Source organism: Aythya ferina (assembly GCF_964211825.1).
Source record: "Aythya ferina genome assembly, chromosome: 1".
Lineage (NCBI taxonomy): Eukaryota > Metazoa > Chordata > Aves > Anseriformes > Anatidae > Aythya > Aythya ferina.
This window is the reverse complement of record NC_140296.1, coordinates 128,735,409-128,756,984: the sequence shown is the minus strand read 5'-3', so window position 1 is coordinate 128,756,984 and position 21,576 is coordinate 128,735,409. Positions and strand designations below refer to the sequence as shown.

Sequence of the window (21,576 nt, the reverse complement as noted above, 5' to 3'; positions counted from 1 at the left end):
AGAGTTAGATCAAAATATGTTGCTTGCTGAGGTTTTATGGAACATGAAGACAAGATGCTGAACTTCTAGTAGAGAATCACCATGGCCTCTCAGATCACAGGAGTTTTGCCATTTTCCTCTCTCTTTCTTCTACAGGGTAATAGAAAAATAGAAAGTCTGGCTAATTAGCTTCGGCCTGGCTTACTTAAAGAAGGATCAAGCCAGGATAGAAATAGCTGCTAATGTTGTTCACAACTTAAGACAGTGCAGAAGCAGATTGTGCATGTGATCAGCATAGCCACATCCTATTAGCTCTGTCGCAACTTCCAGCCAAACCTCCAGGCAACATGGAAACTCATGCACCTGGTAAGTTTATTTTCTGCTTTGTTGTTAATTGCTGCCTATGCAGCTGAATAGATGGAAAGGGGGTGGGGAACAGGAAAAGGAATACTTTCAAAGAACTTGTCTTCTTTCAGGGCCTTTAAAAAAAAAAAGTTTGTGGCCCAGGTTACATACAAACAGCTCAGAGATAAAACACAGAGACACACAGTTTGTTTCTTCAGAAGTCTCGGGAGTGCAGCTGTGGGGCAGCATTGTGATTCATGTGGAAAAGAAAATCAGTAGGCAAATCTCTTTTTCTGGAGCTCTGCTGTTTTCCTCTGTGTTATTCTTATTGCAGTGCAACTGGGGAAGAGGACAATATCCTTTTTCAGAGATGACTGAATGCACTGAGATTTCAGTTCCCATATGCAAGGAATAAATCTGCTCAGTGTGTAAAATCTTTTGTGTTTGAGTTCCCAGTGTAGGAGTTTAGAATATTGTTCAGTGATAATATTGTAGTGCTATTTGTTTACTGTTACAGATGAGAGCTCTGTTGTTTCCAGACATTGTGTCTTAGTGTTTCTGGGTCTTGTAGCTCTGTTGTGAACAGCAAACAATCCTGAAGTTCATGGAGTCCTGCTATTTTTGTGTTCTCCCATACAGTTGCCTTTATAAAATTATTTGAATATATTAAATTGCAGTGTGCAAACAGCCATTAGATTTAAGGCCTAATGCTAGTCTTTGTAGCATTCCTCTGATGTCCTTTTTTTTATTCCTGATCCTTCTTCACTGTTTGAATTTGTTCTGTTATACATGTAATGTGGGATAAATCAGGTACTTTCTGTAATATCTATATTTAGAGACAGCTTTGGAAAAGCAAAAAGAAGAAAAAAGAAAAAAAAAAAGTGAGCATGTATGCACAGCTGTATTATATAGATACAGCTCTGTTAAGTCTTCAGTTAATTCAACAGCTCACAAAGCAGTTCCAGTTTTGGTTTATACTGTTTGGTTCCCACGTCTTTATCCACAGCTCTGTTCTTCTTCCTTCATTCTTGACTCATAGTCTTGCATCCCTTAAAAGACTCTCAGGCTCATGGTGTGTGTTAGAGGTGAGTGAGCAATTCTTTTAACTCAGGTGCATTCTTCCTGTTCCTAATGTCAGAAGTGAAGGTACATGAGCATCTACCAAAGGAGTGCAATCACAGGCTTTTACATTTGTGTCTGTGACCAGAGTTATTTGGGCAGGTCCATGCCAGCAAGGAACTCCCACTTTCCTGCCCCTGTCTGTTTGAGGTGCTGCAGTGTTTCTGGCAACAGTTCAGGACCAGTGCATTCCACCTCTAAATACTCAGCTTACCACGTCAAAGAGTATAGCTGGCTGAGTCAACGTCCAGCTCCCTCACTGACCATAGCTGTTGTGAAGGAAGTTAGAAGAGAGGACCTACCCCTTCTTTCCCTCAAAAACAGTTTTTTGCAAGCTGTGGCTTTACTGCTGGCCTCCACTTATGCTAAGTCTCAGCTGATCAGCAGCTATATCTGTGCTCCATCTTGGACCTTTGTTAGTCTGGTCCTGACCTGTAGGTGAGGGCTCAGCTTCCTGACTTGGCCTTGGACTTGCTGTGTCACTGATGACTTTCCGGGGGATTGCTGAGCTGTGACTGACCCAGATCACTCTGTCCCTGATCCTGACCCAGACTTGCTGCTCTTACACCTGGACTCCCTGTCAGTGGGGTCACTCGCTGTTCTGCTCCATCACACTCTGCTCCTGGCTCACCTTACCCTGTGAAGCAGGTGACTCTTGCTGCTCCCTGCCATTCTTTTCCCTAGGATGTTTTTATGAGTATTGTTGTTATCCTTTAAGCAAGTAATTCTTTAAAGAATCTGTGAATATACTTTCATCCTAAGGGCCAGAGGATTAGGACAAAATGTTCTGTCTTACTGCTTATTAACAGCTTCTTGAAACGTTACATTCTCAAAGTGCATGGTAATATGGGAAGATGCTCATTTTGTGCCAGAATTACTCCTTGCACACAACTCCACCAAATTCAACATAACTACAAAAGAGAGCGGTTCCCTTCATTATGTTTTCCAAACTACCATTAATGCTTTTTAAGAATTGTAGGAATTAAAAACAGGCAAAGCTTTTCGGATTGTCTAATGCTCTCACCAGTAGCTAATAGGAAAACTATGCATCGTGGAGCAAATTAAAGCAAATTTCAGATTAGAGTGTATGTGGACTACCCTGGAGAGGAGTAACTCAGTGGAAGCTTCTGGGAAGCGGAAGTTGCTTGGAAGAAGTAAAAAGGGCTAAAACAAGATCAGAGAAAGAACAGTCCTGCTAAGGCTTACAGTAGGCAGTAGGCTCCATACAATCCATTGTCTGTTTTTCACCTTTATCACACTCTCCCAGCCATATCCCCCAAGCATTATAACTCCTGGGGAATAATTCTGGGGGTGCAACCAATGGGAGGAAGAAGTGGAGCTAGGAACAGAATACACCCCTCCCCCCAGGTTTGCCACTTCCTATTTTCTTCCCCATAGCTGAGTTTTCACCAAGAGAGGAGAGATCTAAATTTGCAGCCTGCAGTTTGAGCACTTAAACAGTACCTCTCAAACTGAAGATGGTAAGGGCAAAAATGCCTTTAAAAAGCTTAGTGCCTTGGGCAGCCTGGGTACATCTGCCTGTCTGGACCTTGTCCTAATATTGTTTGAAATGTCACACCCTGACCCTCCAGGACACTCAGAAATGAGAATCTCTCGGGTAGGAATCAGTATCTCAGTGTATCCCTTTACATTCTGCCTTACACTCAGACCTTTCCCTCCCAGACTCCAGAATATGATCAAATAATAAATATTCTTTACAGAGAAAACTTCCTAATGGTGTTGTGGGGATAATTTTTTGCTTAACATGTAGTTAAGCACAAGAAGGCTAAGCATCTAAATAGATCTTAAACTAACCTGAAGGAAGAAATACCAAATATTTGAAATTTAATGGTCAAACTTGAATCTTCTTTTATTCAAATAAGAAGCTTGAGAACACTATGCTAATCTAGATCGCCTGTAATGAAACCTTTCCTTCAAGTGATATTGAAAAAAGAATGTATTTCTTACATAAAATATTTTTTCCTAGGAACTTCCTTAGGTATCCTGCTTCCTTTAAGGTTGACCAAGGCTCAATTAATTAGCATGCATTCCCTTGTCACTCTTGAATTGAGAAATTATACAATTCGGAGTATTTGAAGAGACAACGGGTGGCAGCTTAAAAGAAACAAAAACAAAAACAAAAAACAAACAAACAAACAAAAAAACATAGTGCGATGAAAATACTCGCATGCTTTTACAGGTGTGATTAGCTGTATTGAAATCAGTCTCTTTTGATGTTCATGTTCAGAAGTGGGAAGCCATTAGTTCAGTGGGGACCTAAAGAACACATGTATATAATAACCATGTTAAATCTTCTTATTTATACACACATTCTTTAAAGTCACATTCAAGTCAAGCTATCTAGGAAGAGTAAATAAAACCAATTCATTTTCATATTTCATTGGAGGATGGAAGGAATAACAAACTCACCAAACAATGCTGCTAAATAGCAGATATTTTGAACAACCTTGCACAGGATTTCATGTGAGTTACAAGTACAATTCTCACTGTGGTGTCCCAGAAATATAGTCATTTCTGATACTTTACTGGAAAGAGAGGATGATAAACAAAAGCAGACCACTGTCTGTGCCCTGAGTGTCCAAAATCTTTTACAGTATGTTCCACAGAGGTTTTGTCTATGATAATCTGACCATCTGGACTACTCAGATAATTGGCTGTTACTCAAGATTAATACAGATCTCCTAATTAGGATGGCTCCTTATTGCATATTTCACAAGCAGCATGGTCCTTTAAGACATCCTCCTTAGTTCTTCCACTTTTGGTGGTGTGCACATCTTAAACTCTGTTGAGAAGGTACTGTGTCCTTGTAAGCCATTTGCAACTTGAAGAAGCTTGACTAAAGGAAAGGTTCCCATGCCATTTTTCTGAAAATAAATGTAGTTCTTGAACACTTGTTTTCCAGGCGGAATTCACTCCACCACTGTTCTCTGGGGTGTAGCTTTGGTGTGTGTTTGTGTGTGTACATACACACCTCAAAGATATGCATCTGTTTATGTACAAATATATATATGTATATATACAGACGTGCACATGTACACACAGATTGTTTCTATCAATACTAATTCCTCTAGAATATTTACAGAATGAGAACATGTAAGGCCAGATGTCATAAAGGCTTGCAGGGTAGAAGGTCAGGAAGCATCTGAAGTACAAGCCCCCGAGGAGCTGTGGTACTATCGGCACGTACTGTCAAATGTGGAATTTGTTCAGAGAAAAACATTTTGGCTCAGTCAGTTTGATTTGGGAAGATGAAAAACTTTTGGGTGAAAAGGCGTCTTCCAGATTCTGACATAGAAACTGCATTTCCATCTAAAAACTTATTTTGACTGGACATCACTGATGGCTTCACCTGCTCACTAACGTTAACCTCAGGTTTGCGACACAGTTTGTGAAGGTTAGGAAGCACAATGGAAATGAAACCATTTTATTATAAATGGACTGCATGTGTTTTTTTTTTTCTTTTCTTTTTTTTTTTTTTTTATCCCAGGCTCAACTAAAAGGAGTAGGAAGAAAAGTATTTAATTGACTATATAAAGGTCTTGTGAGATATTGCAGGCTTAGACTGAAAATACTGGAGAAATACCATGTTTACCCTTTGGGAATGAAAGCTTCAGTTATTAATTATTTGCCTTGGAGTTTCCCTTGTGGCATCATTATGTGTTTCATTAAAGTAAAACAAGTGTGAGTCTTCTTTAGAGATCAGAAAAGGAAAACTGGTGAGTCATCCATTGAGTGGTTCAAGTGCTGCAGGACCCTAATTTGTTATTGATAGGAATCATAGGAATAATCATAATTTTAGGGGCCACTCCTCCCCCCTCAAGCATTTCCTTTTTAAAAATAATCCTTGCTTCTCTTTTTGCACGTAATTGCAGGTAAGTAGATTCAGACTGGCATAGAAGATTAGCAATAGAACATAATGTTTGCCTTTGACTCTTAAAAAATGGAAGGGATTCAATAATTAAGAGGAAAATATAACTTCCAGACATATTTTAGCAATTTTTCCCTCTCCACCCCAAATGAGAGACACAAAATTCTGTTTTCACAATCAGTAAGAATGAATCTTTTTAGATTTTCCTTGAATTATTTGAAGAAGATGATCACTGCACAACTCCGTAGGTTTCCTGCATATTCATCTCTTCAATTCTTCCTTTCCTGAGATGCAATTCAAGATACTTCTGCCACCAGTTAGATGGCTCAGCACTGTGGAAGAAATACTCTTCAGTCACATGAACGTTGAGTGAGAGAGTTATTCCTGCCTTCCTCTTGCCTTGTCTCCATCACCACGAGGGAAATCATATTGTCTTAACACAGTGCAGCAGATCTCATAGGGCAGTTCCTCCCATACTGGGAAGTAGCTATACTAGACTGTTGAAACTACTTTTTTTTTTTCCCCTTAGACAGAAGGCAGAAGTGGGGGAAAAGAACTGAAGCATTGCTAGGATTGCCTATTAAGAAGGCAAGAAGAGATATCACGGATGTAGTGTCTCCCTGGATATGTGGGAGCCAATGAATATTCCAATTATTTCTTCTTCCTGGGAAATACAGAAGTACCTCCTGGTGAAGCATGGTGTTTTATCTTTTTGGGGGTAGTGGGGCTAATTCTGTGGGCAGATGGGTCTGCTCCACCTGGATCTTCTCTCTGGTAGAAAACACTAATGCTTCAAAGACCAAGCCACAGTTTCTGAACCGAATAAGCGTCTCAGAGAAACTATGGGTAAAAAACAATCGATTCCATTTATAGTTATGGCACCACTAGAGGGGGAAAGAGTATGAAACATCTGTATGTTACACAAGTTTCTGTAACCCTTACTTTTTATCATCATTCTTTCCCTGTGTCACTGCTTCTATTGACTGCATTTCTTACCCATGACCAAACATTTTTCTTTTACTCTACTGTTGTACTACACTGCTGTACAACAGATATAGCTTATTGATGGCAGTGGTAGTGATTAGGATATGGCATGTAAAAACCTGTCCCAGTTATGCTGCCTTGTGCCCATGAAATTTGACAATAAAAGAGATGGGAAACACATCCAAAACAGGACATTAGTCCCTAAAAGTAAAACATTTAGGGATAAACTTCAATGTACTTCATGACAATTTCACACCATTGTTTGTCCAAAATTTAAGACTTTTTAATAGAGAATGACTGCTAGCCAGAAGTTTCTATCTATACCTGATTGCACTTAATTTTGTTCACATTACACCAGAACCAAAATACTCCACTTCAGGCCTAGTTGTAAACTGTAAGCAAACTTGACTCACTTCAGTTGCAGTGATTTTTCTCCCATCTGGCATGAATATAGCTCCAAGAGAACCGCAGTACAGTCACTTGAAACACACAGTTTGCTCATGTTCAGGCAGGAGGTCCTTGGCTAGTTGCAAAGAACAGATTTTCCAGCTTCTAATCTTGTGGCTAAAGTGCAGGAGTACAAATCCTGTTGAACAACCAAGTTCCAACTTCTCCAGCAGTTCACATAACTACCTGCTACTCCTCTGCAGTTGCGTGCACCTTTCTCCGTTTACTTAAGTTCAGCACCTGAAACTACCTGTCCAAAAGCCTTCTTAATGTAATGCTATTTCTCTTATTCTCAGACTTTCCTCTAGCTTCCTCACACCCAAGTCTGAGCAGACAGAAGGCAGCATCATCAAGAGACTCTTTTTCAGCATGCAACAGCAAATACCTCACTGTTCCTCAAAACCATCCTTCCTTGCACAGCTGCAGTGTCAATGGATCTTTTGAAGCAGCTAACCATATGGAGTCCTACAGCAGTTCAGTAAGTAGGATTTTATATTCATTGACATACCTCTAATACCTTTCATAGAGTCATAGAATCATAGAATATCCTGAGTTGGAAGGGACCCATAAGGGTCACCAAGTCCAACTCCTGACACCGCACAGGTCTACCCAAAAGTTTAGACCATGTGACTAAGTGCACAGTCCAATCACTTTTTAAATTCAGACAGGCTTGGTGAAGTTCCAGTGTGTAACCACCCTCTCAGTGAAGAACCTCTTCCTGATGTCCAGCCTAAACTTCCCCTGTGTCATGGTTTAACCCGTCTGGCAGCTAAACACCACACAGCCGTTCACTCCCCCTCCCCCCTCCCTCTTTGGGATGGGGGACAAAAATGGGAAAGTGAAGCCTGTGAGTTGAGATAAAGACAGTTTATTAAGACAGGAAAATAATAATAACAATAATGATGATAATAGTACTGCTACTAATAATATGTACAAAACAAGTGATGCACAATGCAATTGCTCACCCCCCGCTGACCGATGCCCAGCCTAACCCTGAGCAGTCCCGCCCCCCTCCCCCGGCTAGCCACCCCTATATATTGTTCAGCATGACGTCAGATAGTATGGAATACCCCTTTGGCTAGTTTGGGTTAGGTGTCCTGGGTCTGTCCCCTACCAGCTCCTGCTGTACCCCCAGCCTGCCCATTGGCAGGACAGAGCAAGAAGCTGAGACGTCCTTGGCTCGGTGTAAGCACTGCTCTGCAACACTTAAAACATCAGCGTGTTATCAGCACTCTTCTCATCCTAAGACAAAACATAGCATTGTACCAGCTACTAGGAAGAAAATTAACTCTGTCATAACTGAAACCAGGACACCCTGCCTCAGCTTAACACCATTCCTGCAGGTCCTATCACTGGTGTTTACAGAGAATAGGTCACCTGCCTCTCCACTCCCCCTCCCAAGGAAGTTGTAGACCGCAATGAGGTCTCCTCTCAGCCTCCTCTTCTCCAGGCTGAACAGGCCAAATGACCTCAGCTGCTCCTCATATGTCTCCTCCTCCAGGCCCTTCACCATCTTTGTCGCCCTCCTCTGGACACTCTCCAACAGTTTAATGACCTTTTTGTACTGTGGTGCCCTGAACTGCACACAGTACTCGAGGTGAGGCCACACCAGCCCAGAGTAGAGCAGGACAATCACCTCCCTCGACCAACTAGCAATGCCGTGCTCGATGCAGCCCAGGATACAGTTGGCCCTCCAGGCTGCCAGGGCACACTGCTGGCTCGCATTCAACTTGCTGTCAACTGCAACCCCCAGATCCCTCTCTGCAGGGCTGCTCTCAAAAATCTCATCACCAAGTCTGTGCGTAAAGCCAGGGTTGCCCCGACCCAGGTGCAGGACCTGGCACTTGCTTTTGTTAAACTTCATATGGTTGGTGATCGCCCAGCTTTCCAGCCTGTCTAGATCTCTCTGCAAGGCCTTTCCACCCTCATCTAAGCCCACAACTCCTCCAAGTTTGGTGTCATCAGGAAATTTGCTCAAAACACCATCTAGTCCTATATCCAAATCATTTATAAAAACATGGAAGAGGACTGGCCCTAAAATGCAGCCTTGAGGGACTCCACTAGTGATCATCTGCCAGCCAGATGTGGCCTCATTTACCACAACCCTTTGAGCCCTGCCCATCAGCCAATTGCTCACCCGTCGTATGATGTTTTTGTTAAGTTGTATGCTGGACATTTTGTCCAGTAGGATCCTATAGGAAACCGTGTCAAAAGCCTTGCTGAAGTCCAAAAATATCACATCAGCTGGTTGATTGATTGATCGACTCGATTGACTAGATGGGTGATCTTATCATGAAAGGAAATCAAATTTGTTAGGCGGGACCTACCCCTCATGAACCCATGTTGGCTGGGACCAATGACCACATTGTCCCCCAGGTGCGCTTCAATAACTTCAAGAATCATCTTGTCCATAATTTTACCAGGCACTGACATGAGACTGACTGGACTGTAATTGCTAGGGTCTTCTTTCTTACCCTTCTTGAAAATTGGCACAACATTTGCCAGCTTCCAGTCTACTGGGACCTCTCCATATTCCCAAGAGTGTTGAAAAATAATTGAGAGAGGTCCCGTGATGACGACAGCCAGCTCTTTAATCACCATGGGATGAATCGCATCTGGTTCCATAGACTTGTATAGATCCAGGCAGAGCAGCAAATCCAGCACATGTTCAGGGTCAGTTAGGAGTTCATCATTCCCACTGTCATGGTCCTCCAGCTCAGGGCACCCTGGGTCATGAAAAGATCTGCAGGTTGATGACTAAACTGTTCTTGTAAACTAATCTTTTTTCAAATCATAGGTCAACACATACCTAGGAGTTAATTTGAGCTGGACTGGAAGATGGAAACATAGTGAGGCTGCAGTCTTCACAGCACAGCTGTTAGGAGAGAGACCTCTTGGGAGATGTTTGTAGTGATATATGTGCTATTAGAGGAATAGAATAAAACTGTCATGAAATGCCGATCCTACTTTCAGATATTCTCATTGCTTGGTGTACTGGCTGCTTGTCTTGGAAACATCAAGAAGCAATGAGTCTAGGATTGAAAATGGTAATTTAGATCACTGATTCTGATTTCTGCAAGGGCAGTGAGAAGGAGAGAAAGATCTTGATAATTTTTTCAGTGGTGTTTTGCAAATTGCAATTTACTTAATTTGTGTTTCTCTCTGATAAGGCCTTCTTGTGCCAGAAGGTGACATGGTGAATAAAGTATTGCATATTTAGGGTCAGAAAATGCTTTCACAGAATTTTGTGGGAATTTTGACATTCTCTGTTCAATAGAAACCCATAATAATGGGGAATGGCACTTTGCTTCCAAGAGTGGCTGGGGAGGAATAAGCAAGAGTCTACAAGACAGGGAGAGTGGAACTACTGTATCTCCTCATTTTATTTTGTGTAACTCCAACAACATCTAATGTTGCTATGGTGATCTCTCAGGTGGCAGGGTTGTGGCAGCTGGCTACACACAGGTAATAAACAGGAAAATCTCTTAATGTTTTTTCATGTTCCCAGCCTCTTTGTTCCCTCTTCTGCATTTGTTTGAGCATCTTATTTCTGCCCACGCTTGCCAGTAAGAGAGGAGAGGATATTTGGAGTTCATTTTCTCTAGAGTCAGCTAATGCATTGTGTTGTGCCAGCAACCAGGCAGTGGTGACATCATTACTTCTGCGCTGTATTGTGTGAAACTCTCTGGAAGGGAGACTAGGAATCTGGAACAGGATTTTCTTCATTGTGGCAAAGATGGATCATGAAGGTTTGCATGGACTGCCTGTGAGTACTATATGAAAATGGACCTAACTAGGAAATGGGGAGTTGCAATAAAGTGCTATCTCCTGAGCAGTTTTATATTTTGCCAGAATCTATTGTTGAGTGTAAGTTTAGATGTGCCTAAAGGGACTATACATATGCTATACACATAATGTTTGTAATATGTGTAATGTGTGGAACAGATTATGTGATGATAATTTCATGAAATAAAGAAGGATGAAGTATGCATACAAAAATGATTTATTAAAGGATATGGTGACTGAAAGCTACTTTGTGAGAAACTGAGATGTGAAGAGAAGCAATGAAAAACAAGAATTTGGGAGCTGTTGGTGTATTTAACAATATGCACATATGTCTAAAGCCTTCAAATATTCATATTGCGTTAACAAATGCCAAAACTGCCATACAATTTGCTTGGTTAACTTTGAATTCAGGACTACTGGTGCATGTAATAGAGGGGGAAGTAAGGAGAGAAGGAAACCCTTAACTGGTACCTGTCAAAATTTTGCTTGTATAGCCACCTATGGGATCCATAAATAGCTGGAATTAAATTAGGGGTTCATTGATTTGAATCATATTTATTTGCTTGACCATATTTATATGCTTGAATGTATTTCCCCATTTTTAAGTGCTGGTGTCACTTTAATAAATGACACAGTAGAGTTCTGTGAAGGGTTTTAAGATACAATATTGAGCTAGAAAGGGTGCTTTTTAACAATTTTGTGTTCAACACAGATTCTGCAGAATTGCTGTCCCCAGTAGGGTGGGGTGGTGGTGGTAGAATGGAAGTAGTTTCATGCCAGAAGGTTTTGGATAGTGGAGATGAGGTGGCAGAGATGGTCCACAGTAATAGCGAGTAGAACATAGGCAATTTTAATGATTATGGTTGATTTCCTTCTGCGATGTTACAGCAGAAAGAATTATGTAAAGTATGTAAAGAAATATGTAAAGAATATGTTCAGTCACATATTCTTCTCATGATAGATTAAAATACACATTAACTGTTAGCTATCCATGGGGTTTATTCTCTCTAATCCCTGGTATTTGACAAATCATCTCTGTCCAGCCCTGCCTTCTTGCCTTGATACTACTTTGAAGAACTTTTTCTTGTTCTAGCTGGAACCAGTCCCTTTTTACTCCTGCACGCAGTCACCTGCTTCGGTTCCCTGACCATCTTTGCTCCACAGCTCATCCTTTTTTATGTCCCAAATTGTAATGTGATCTTTGTTCCCAATTCTCAATCCCATTTTAAAATGATGTGGTATCCTATATAGTCTGTTTACACATAAACCAAAAGACAGCATTGGCATGCACATCTGTACCCACGTGTTGGATAGGTAGCTATCCCGTGGTGCTGGATAAGGTCACTGTCTTTAGACACTCTCATTTGTTTACAGCCAGAAGAGCTCAATGTGATTTAATCTGATCTGCAGAGTACAAGTTTCATACGTATCATACGTATGGGCCATAAGTAGGACAAGGATCATACGTATCCCCATTTAATCTCCAATTTTTGCTCTGCTCATCTAATGCTTTAAAGTGCTTGTCAGACCCTAGGCCTGGCTTCTCCTTGGACTTCAGGGTTTTCAATTCATGATACTCATGTATTTCCCTTTCAGATTATAAACAATTACCTGGATGGGACCCAAGGAGGGGCTGTGGACTCTGTGAGTGGCATGCACTTCAGGGATAGCAAGAGAAAGGTCGACTATGTTTTAGCCTACCACTACCGAAAACCCCTTGCCCAGCACCAGCATGGGGCCAGTTCACCAGAGCCAATGAACAGGGCAGGCTCCATGACTGTTGTTTCAAATGGAGAAACCAGGAAGGGTCGCCTCAAGCTGCAGCCAGACAGTGGCCAGCACATCCCACAGGAGCTGCTGGGGGCTCAGGTGATAGAGCTGGGCCCACTGGACACCCTGGAGGAAGAGAAGCGACTGCAGAGGGAGGAGTATGAACGCAACCTGGTGGCAGCAGGGCTAGAGATTGAGAAAGACGCTGAGGTAAGAGTGGGAAAGCTGTGCCTCCTGCACAGTATTGGGTACCTGGTGGGGCTAATGGATGTCTTGTTGCAGGAGATGACTACCCAGGGGATGTAAGCATGGGCAGGCCATGGTGGTGGGCCAGGAGACAGGCTGTGGAGCAGAGCCTAGCCTGCCTTTACTCCTGCCCTGGTTTACACGTTATGTGTAGGACATCCTTGATCTATTTTATGGTGAGTTTAAGGAGCCTATCCTGACAATACCCCGTTACTGTCAGAGTAGTTGATACTATCAGAGTAGTTCAGAGCTGAATGTCCCTTGATCAAATGCTGCCGCTGCAGCTTTGAATTCATATCTTCAGAAGTAAATTATATGAGCTGCTTTATACATGTCTAAAATACGGAGTGAGGCCAAGAAAAGATGGAGAGGATTGCTTAGTTCTTCTTATGTGAAAAATACTTGGTTATTTAATATACTGTTGAGTAGAAATTTTGATCTTACTCCAGTGGAAAATATATTTCTTTATCTAAATGTCCTTATGGCTTGTGGTAAACACATTTTTCTTGAAAAAATGAAGTGTTTACATTTCAATATTGTTACAATGAAGAAAAGCTATTTTAAGTAATTTCTTGGAATACAAAGTGTTGTCAGGACATTTCATATTTCATTTTCAGTCTGAATCCTAACTTCTTTCCAGCTATGCATAAGTTTTGTGTCATTTTCTTCATTCCATGTATAAAGCAAACAGCTTTTACATTGCAACAGAAGAAGTTGAAGAAGAAGAACTCCCAGGCTTTACTGTGCTTATTCTCACCATGTGTGTGGTACTGCAAAGTGCTATAATCATATCTGCTGCAAGTTTTGGCTACATTACTTAACTGTCACTATATAAAGAGTCTGCAGCCCACTGGTGAACTGAGCATGGGGAAAATCCCTTGCTGTTGCATTGAGCTCTGTGCTATCTCTTTGACTGTCTTTTTGAAAACCATAGATATTTCTATCTGTTGAAGGAAAGTCCTTGTTGGGTTCTAGCTTTAGGTGCTTTATGTTGTTTCTGACATTTTATGGCTTCTTTCTAGAGATGTTGAGCACTTGTAGTTCATATTGCTTTCAGTGCAACCAGTAAACACTTCCAAAATGCGCACAGGTTGCATCTGAAAATTTGAGACTAGCTGACTTAGCATAGCAAGAGCACATTAAATCACTGCAGAAATAAAAAGGAATAGAAAGGCCTTTTGATTCTTACTGTCTTCCTTGTTCTGTTTGCTGAGTTGCAGGTGGCTTTGGGTTGTATTTCACTGTATAGCCAGGCTGGGCCATCCTTGTACTGAATGGAAAAAAAGTGATCTCAGATCCTGATTCTTTTGTATTAAGCATTGGTGTTCAGGTTCAATACTGCTAACACATGACTGTCTTACTGCAATATTTTTTTGTAACCAGATTGCATAAATCCCATGAGAACAGCTGTTTTTGGAGACTTTTTTCAGTTCTGAATTTCATCAGAGCCTAACAACTCTAGCAGGAGCTTTGGATTTGATTATTTGACCCTTATCTTACTCAAAGTTCAGTTGCATTCAAATTCTGGCTTGAATCCCTTCCAGGTGATGATGTTTACTCTTAAATAACACAAAAGTAATAAATGATGTCATAAAGATCTGATCGAGAAGAATCTTTTTAGTCACAGTTTTCTTTTTGAAGAGAAAAAGCTTTTTGTAAATGAACTGGAAAGTTCCAAGGAAATTATTTGTTGAGCATTTTTATCATGGGTAAAAAATTTTTAATTTTGAAAATTAGAAAAAGTTCAATTCTTTCACTTTTCTATTCCTGTATGTGTATGTATGTAGCCCACGCATCCATACAGACACAAAATCTGTCTAATCAAAAGGGGAAGCTTTTTCCCTCTGGGATCTCCAGAGAATCTAGAAGGGACTATGCATGATCCTTTTTAGTTTTCTGTCCAAGGCATATGGCTTTTAGTTCTTTTTCTGTGTCAGTACGGCTTTTACATGAAGCAGCAGTAATAGAAAGAGATGTGGCAAAAGGGGAATCTGCTGTATCATCTCTGCACTATCCTTTCTAGGTGACCTACAGATGAAAAAAATAATCTTTTATAGGGCCTGTGCAGATATGGTTCTTGTTAACCCCACTGCTTGAACAGAAGAATAAAATGGATCAGACCACTGTCCTTTTTTACTGATACTGTGGAAATCATGAAGGATATATTTAATGAGAAATATACAGTTTATTCTGATTTAGCAGATGCAGAATTTAATGATTTAGCATTAAATTAAAGGCCACTTCAAATGGCCTCTGATCTTGTGGTTGGAAGAAAGATTAATCTGTGTCTCTGAATAGCCCTACTTTGTGAAGACTAAAAGATCAGTTAGCCTAAAGGAACTAAGCACAGCATGTTTTGCATTGGGTTAGTCAATCTGCTAACCTCAAAGGAGATTCTTCCAGCTTTTATAGGCTAAAATTATTTAGATGTCAGAAAGTACATCTCTAGGAACACAGGATAGCATCACAACAATCTAACAAACTATTTCTAAAAGTATCCTTTTGAAAAACTGGGATTTCCCAGGATGACATATTTGTGAACATGTGATGGTTTTGTTTTTAAATGCCGAATAACTACAGACTGATACTAATCTCATTTATATTGTCAGTTTGTTGGGTAAAAGAATAGAAGCTAACAGATGAATGAAGATGTGTAATTTACATGTGGAGAGGGAAGTATTAATCTTTTTTTACATTATGTGAAAATAGGTAGGATTACAGCCTGTCTCTGTATCAACCCAGTTATTATTAAATCAATTAAGCAATTTGTGTCTAGTTTTCAACTTCCTTATAATTTTCTGTCAATCATTATTGTTGTTTTCTCCAAAGAAAGGTTTTCTTCTGCCTCTTAATATAGCCTTTGTTGTTGTTGTTGTCTGTGTTAAACTGAATTAATATTTTGCATGTACAAGGCAAAGTGCACAGTGAAGTCAATTGGCACGTAAATGTGTTAAATCTTCTCTCCATCTAATGTGACATTGCGTACACATAATGACGGGCCGCACTAATGAGATGTGACAACCTTCTCACCATCTTCCATATTAAAGTCATACCTGATTCATAGCCTCTATTTATGTGATATAACAGATACTGCCACCATTAACTTTCAGTCTTTGTGTGTTGTTGGAAACCACAAGTGGCAGATCCAGTCCAAGGAACTCTTTGGTTGATAATCTTATCTTCAAACAAAAATGTTTGAGTGGTCCAGGATAGCCTGTTCCCAGAAAAAAACAGTTGAGTTAGCATAATTTAGGGCTATGTGGAATTGATATTTGGTGGAAATAATAGAGCAGAAAAGGAAATTTGCTATTCATATGATCATAGAATCATAGAATACGTTGGGTTGGAAGGGACCGTAAAGATCATTTAATTCCAATCCCCCTGTCATGGGCAGGGACACCTTCCACCAGACCAGGTTGCCCAAAGCCCCAGCCAGCCTGGCCTTGAGCACTTCCAGGGATGGGAACATCCACAACTTCTCTGGGAAACCTATTTCAGTGACTCACCACACTCATAGGAAAGAATTCCTTCCCAATATCTAATTTAAATCTATCTATTTTTAGTTTAAAGCAATTTCTTCTTGTCCTTTCACTCCAGTCCCTGACAAAGAGTCCCTCCCCAGTTTTTCCGTAGGCCCCCCTTTAGGTACTGGAAGGCGCAATGAGGTCTCTCCAGAGCCTTCTTTTCTTCAGGCTAAACAACACCAACTCCTTCAGCCTGTCTTCACAGGAGAGGTGTTCCAGCCCCTTTGTGGCACTCCTGTGGACTTCTTCTAATAGGTCCATATCCTTGTTGAGCTGGGGGCCCCAGAGCTGAATGCAGTGCTGTAGGTGTAGTCTAATAGGAGCAGAGTAGAGGGAGAGAATAACCTCCCTTGCCCTGCTGGCCACTCTTCTTTTTATGCAGCTCAGGATACAGTTGGTTTTCTGGGCTACAAGCATACATTGATGGCTCATGTTAAGCTTCTTGTCTTCCAGCGACCTCAGGTCCTTCTCACAAGGTTGACTTTCTATCCATTTTCCAATCAGCCTGTATTTGTGCTTGGGATTGCCTTGGCCCAGATGTAGGATCTTGCACCTGGCCTTGTTAAACTTCATGATGTTCGCACAGGCCCACCTCTCAAGCCTATCCAGGTCCCTCTGGATGTCATCCCTTCCCTCCAGCAAGTCAATCACATGACACAGCTTGGTGTCACTGGCAAACTCAATCCCCCTGTGCAAATCACCAGCAAAAGTGTTAATGCTGGTCCCAATACCAACTCCTGAGAAACACTGATCTCCACTTGGGCATTGAGCCATTGACCACAACTCTGTGAGCGTGACCATCCAGCCAATTCCTTATCCGCTGAGTGGTCTGCTCATCAAATCCATGTTTCTCCAACTTAGAGACAAAGATATCATGCAGGACAGTGTCAAATGCTTTGCACAAATCCAGGTAGATGATGTCAGTTGCTCTTCCCTTATCCTTCAGTGCTGTAATCCCATCATAGAAGGCCACCAGATTTGTCATGCAGGATCTGCCCTTAGTAAAGCCATGTTGGCTCTCACCAATCACCTCTTTTTTTTCCATGTGCCTTAGCATGTTTTCCAGGAGAATCTGCTCCATGATTGTGCTGGTCACAGAGGTGAGACTGACTGGCCTGTAGTTCCCTGGGTCTTACTGTTTTCCTTTAATAGAAATGGGAGTTATGCTTCTCCTTTTGCAATCAGTGGGAACTTCACTGGACAGCCACAAATTCTCAAATATAATGTGCAGTGGCAAAACAACTTCATTTGCCATTTTCCTCAGGATCTTTGGATGAATTTCATCGGGTCCCATGGACTTGTGCACCTTTAGGTTCTTCAGAAGGTCTTGAACCTGATCTCTTCCAGTGGACAGTTCATCATTGTCCTAGTCCCTGGCTTTGATATCTGGGGCCCACAGTGTGTGGCTGGAGCTATTGCCAGAGAAGACTGAGGCAATAAATAAATAAATCAAATCTGCTGCAGAAGTATAGCAGCAAATAACTACTGTTTTACATACTTTGCTATGAGTAAAAATAATCACAGAATCACAGAATTTCTAGGTTGGAAGAGACCTCAAGATCATCGAGTCCAACCTCTGACCTAACGCTAGCAGTCCCCACTAAACCATATCCCTAAGCTCTACATCTAAATGTTTGTATCTGTGACAGGTCTGTTTGATAGTACAAATTTAAATAAAAAATCTTGTGTTAACTTCCTGCATGAGTCTGTGGAATTAACTAGCTTGTATTTCACAGTATTACATTAGTGTCTAAGATAGACCCCACTAATAGATATCCTGTAAACACTTAATGCTAATCTGCATAGTGTTTGCAGGATTTGCTTCCTCTCCTTCAAAAGTAAAATACAATTAAAAGTACAGTAAAATTCTTTATCCAAGATGTTTGTGCTAGATTCCAAATTCTTTGACATGTTTTTGTAAACTGCAGAGGAAGGTTAGTAGGTCACATTTACCCACGTGAATTAGCTGCCACAGACATGAGAGTCATCTCCAGATAAACTCTAGTTAACACCCAGTGACACAAACCAAAATCTACATTAGGTACGCAAAGAATAGTGTAAAGATAGGGCCACCTTAAGAGTACCCCCAAATACTGGAGTGTAATAAACTGCAGCACTATTATTTTTCCTTTGTTTGGGTGAAGTTCTTTTTTTTTTTTTTTTTTTTTTTTTCTCTTTAATAAAACTATAAAAACATGCCTTGGAATATTAAGTAGAAAAATTAAGTCATGATCATCATCATGAGTAGTGCTCTTGTCAACAGCACCACCTAAGTGCATACACTAAGGATCTTAAGGAAGTGTAGTGCAGCCAGCATCTTTTAACAAGATACCCATCGTTTTGAACTACAGTACTTCAAAAATTCAAGTTAGATGAGCTTCTTGAAGGGTAATTTACACTTGGTTTTAAAATTGTCATTGTTTTCTTGTTAAAAGATATTTTAATCTCATAAATGTTATTTAGAAAAGTACATTTCATTTTCAGCGTGTTCAAAAATGATCCACTTTGTCAGAATGCCAAGGTATGTCTCTGGTGTCTTCTCATTCTTCTCCTATTATGCTTTTGCCATACATAATTGTGACTGAATACAGTATATGTTGCATTTGCAGTCATTAAAGATGTTCCATAGTAGGTGAAACAAAACAATAACGTTCCAAAGGAAGGAAAGAAAAAGAAAAAATAGAAAGGAAGAAGAAAAAGAATGAAAATGAAAAAAAAGGAAAGAAAAAGAAATTAAGCACCAAACTTGCGTGCAATGGAATTTATTGCCCTTCCAGAGAATCAAAGTGGAATATTTGGGGGTGTTCTTAAGGAGGTCCTATCCTTACGGTATTTCTGTAATTAATACAGATAAATAAATAAAAAATTAAATAAAGCATAAATAAACTTTATTCATAGAGGTATTGCTTAATTTAGTTGTAATTACAAAAATGTTCTCTCTTTTTGAAATCTGTCAATATGATTTGCAGATAATCCCAAGAAAAGTATTTGATGCTCATAGCACATCTGAGAAATCTATCAGGCATCTAATATGAATGTTATAGCTGTCTCCAAAATGTACATTCATCTAAAGTGCTGAGGACAGCTACATAGTAGCTTACATTAATTTATAAGAGAATAGAGAAATTTGATGAATCAAGGATGTTTATCTGTGTTAATGAACACTTCCTGAAGCTAATGAGATGGCATGCAGAGTAACATAGCATTGGTAGCAGACAGGGATCCTTTGTACTCTAGGACTTTGTATTCATGTACAGCACTCTGAACAAGGGAATGGCAATGTTTCTTTGGGGGCCTATTCATGTCCCCATTATATAAATATTTGATGGCTATTTTTCAACTTCTCTAGTTACAGAAGCATTAATTAGCTAAAACATGTTCAGCTCCTGTATGTTACTTATATGGGGCTGAAATGTAATACATAGCTATTATAAAATTAAAATTGAACAGGTGAGGCACGGTTTGCAGTGACAGTGAAGTGGACATGATGAAAATATCAGCAAGATGATTAACTATTTAAGGGGAAATTTTATCTCAACTTTAGAGAGGATTTTGGAGTAGCCTCATGGGAATGGAGTGTGGTCCAATCAGTATTAAAATAATGATCGGTGATAACAGCTGGTTAGGTAGAATGACCGTATTGTGAAAGCTGAGAAATTTGCATTATGAGTGCTGTTTTTTAATGATTTTATAGTGAATAAAAAGACAGATTAATAGGCAGATAGACTCACTCTGTGTATTTTAATTAGTATCCAGACACTTAATGATCAGCTATTACGTACATTAGTCAAAATTGTTTCCAAGGCATTTAGAGAAAATTGAGGGGATGCACAAAAATGGGTTTATACATTATCAATTATTTTTATGAAGCTCTTGGGCCAGCAGTGATAAATCTTGTCTATCATCTACAGGTTCAGAAATTGAGGTACTAATATTTAGAATTTTGGATGATTGTAGATTTGGGGTGTACAATTTGATATTTACAGTGGGATCTGGGCAAGAAGCAACTGTACTTTACACATATTTATCTTTATAGAATTCTATTTCTACCAGACTTGCCTGGTTGAAATGACAATAACCTCCAGAAGTTGTATTCCCTTTTCACAAAGTGTACTATGTTGAGCTCTGTCACCTGCTAGAGGAGCTGCTTCTGTTCCTACAAACTGCTAGATTGAGAAGACACAGAAAAGACTCATGCATCTCTGTTAGGGCATAGCAGGGAGAAAACATGACACTTGTAGGAAAGGGGACAAAAAGTAACAAAAGCAGCTGCTTGGCTTGCTCACAGGTGGAGCCATGAAAACATTTTTTAATTGTCAGTAGTTTATGTTAGTTGTTTGTGGCAGAAATTTTAATCTGTAAATTAAATCCATGGAGACAACTGGAAGAGAAGTACAGGAAGCCCTGAGGGATACTCCATTACACTGATGATGCTGCAGTAACTAGAGAGCTTGTGAAAGAGATTTGGAGGTTGAAGTAGTGATAATTTCTGTATGCTATTTAGACTAGTGCAGATTGAATAGCAATTTCCCAAAAAGAAAGTAGCAAAATATGAGATAGCTTGGGGATATGGGTCCTTGGTTTGTTGTTTTTCTGACCTCTTGAAGGACAGAAAGCATGCTACTGTTGATTGGGATGAGGAAGCAGCTTCCACAGTTGGATGAGGACATCCCCAACTGCAATACATGCTGCTCAATGTATCTCAACATGTTCTTTGGCAGAAGAAGAAATCTTGAATTTTGGAGATTCAGTAGTAGGGGAAATGGGCCTTCTTCTATTTTGCTGTCCTCAGGCAACTGCTTACGCTGTCTGTAGTAACAAACAGCCCTACAGAATTTCTGGTACCAAGTGAGTGATCACTTCTGCATGGTTGCTGATTGACTAGCTGCCATATGATTCTTATTATTTAGAGGCATTTCTTCTTAGTCCTGTTTTCATACTTCAAGTGAAGGAGACCAGGGGGGTCTTACACAACTCCTTTGCATGAGTGAGAGACACAGAATTTACATGGGGCTGGATACAGCACTGTAGGGAAGTTTTGATATGTTGTTATTATAAATATATGCATTAATGTTTTTATAAAATAACAAAGATAAGAAGGAGACTTATTGTTCTTCCCTCATGTTTGTTTGTTTGTTTATTTTTTGCCCGGTATTAAAAGATTAAAGGGCAGTCTATGTCTGAAAATTCTGTGTCTCAGAGACCAAAACAGAGAAGAAAAACATGGACAGCAAGAAGGAATAAATTTATTTTGCTTATGTTATTGTAAAAAATAGGGAAAAGGGTATGTTCTTGAGTTTCTCTATGAAAGCTGAGAATTGGGTTCATCTTCCAGTGAGCAGAGACTACATTCTCCTCCAGAGCAAAGTAAACCAGAGCAGAGTTGCCATGACTTCTTACAGCACTGCAAGATTATCAGTTTCAAGTGTAGTAGTAAATACTTTCTTAGAAAGTGGATCTCATGATCTCTGCTACTTCTGTTGTGGC

The 21,576-nt window shown here is 40.2% G+C and overlaps 1 protein-coding gene across 1 annotated transcript in view; it reads left to right on the top strand.

The window, feature by feature from the left end:
* Positions 1 to 21,576, top strand: part of ANO2 (anoctamin 2) — a 200,160-nt gene that overhangs the window by 304 nt on the left and 178,280 nt on the right. Inside the window, exons 2-4 of the mRNA XM_084508867.1 lie at positions 136 to 345; positions 7,060 to 7,241; positions 12,146 to 12,529. Coding sequence (XP_084364993.1) covers positions 327 to 345; positions 7,060 to 7,241; positions 12,146 to 12,529 — 585 coding nt within the window. The 5' untranslated portion in view covers positions 136 to 326. The remainder of the gene's footprint in view (positions 1 to 135; positions 346 to 7,059; positions 7,242 to 12,145; positions 12,530 to 21,576) is intronic.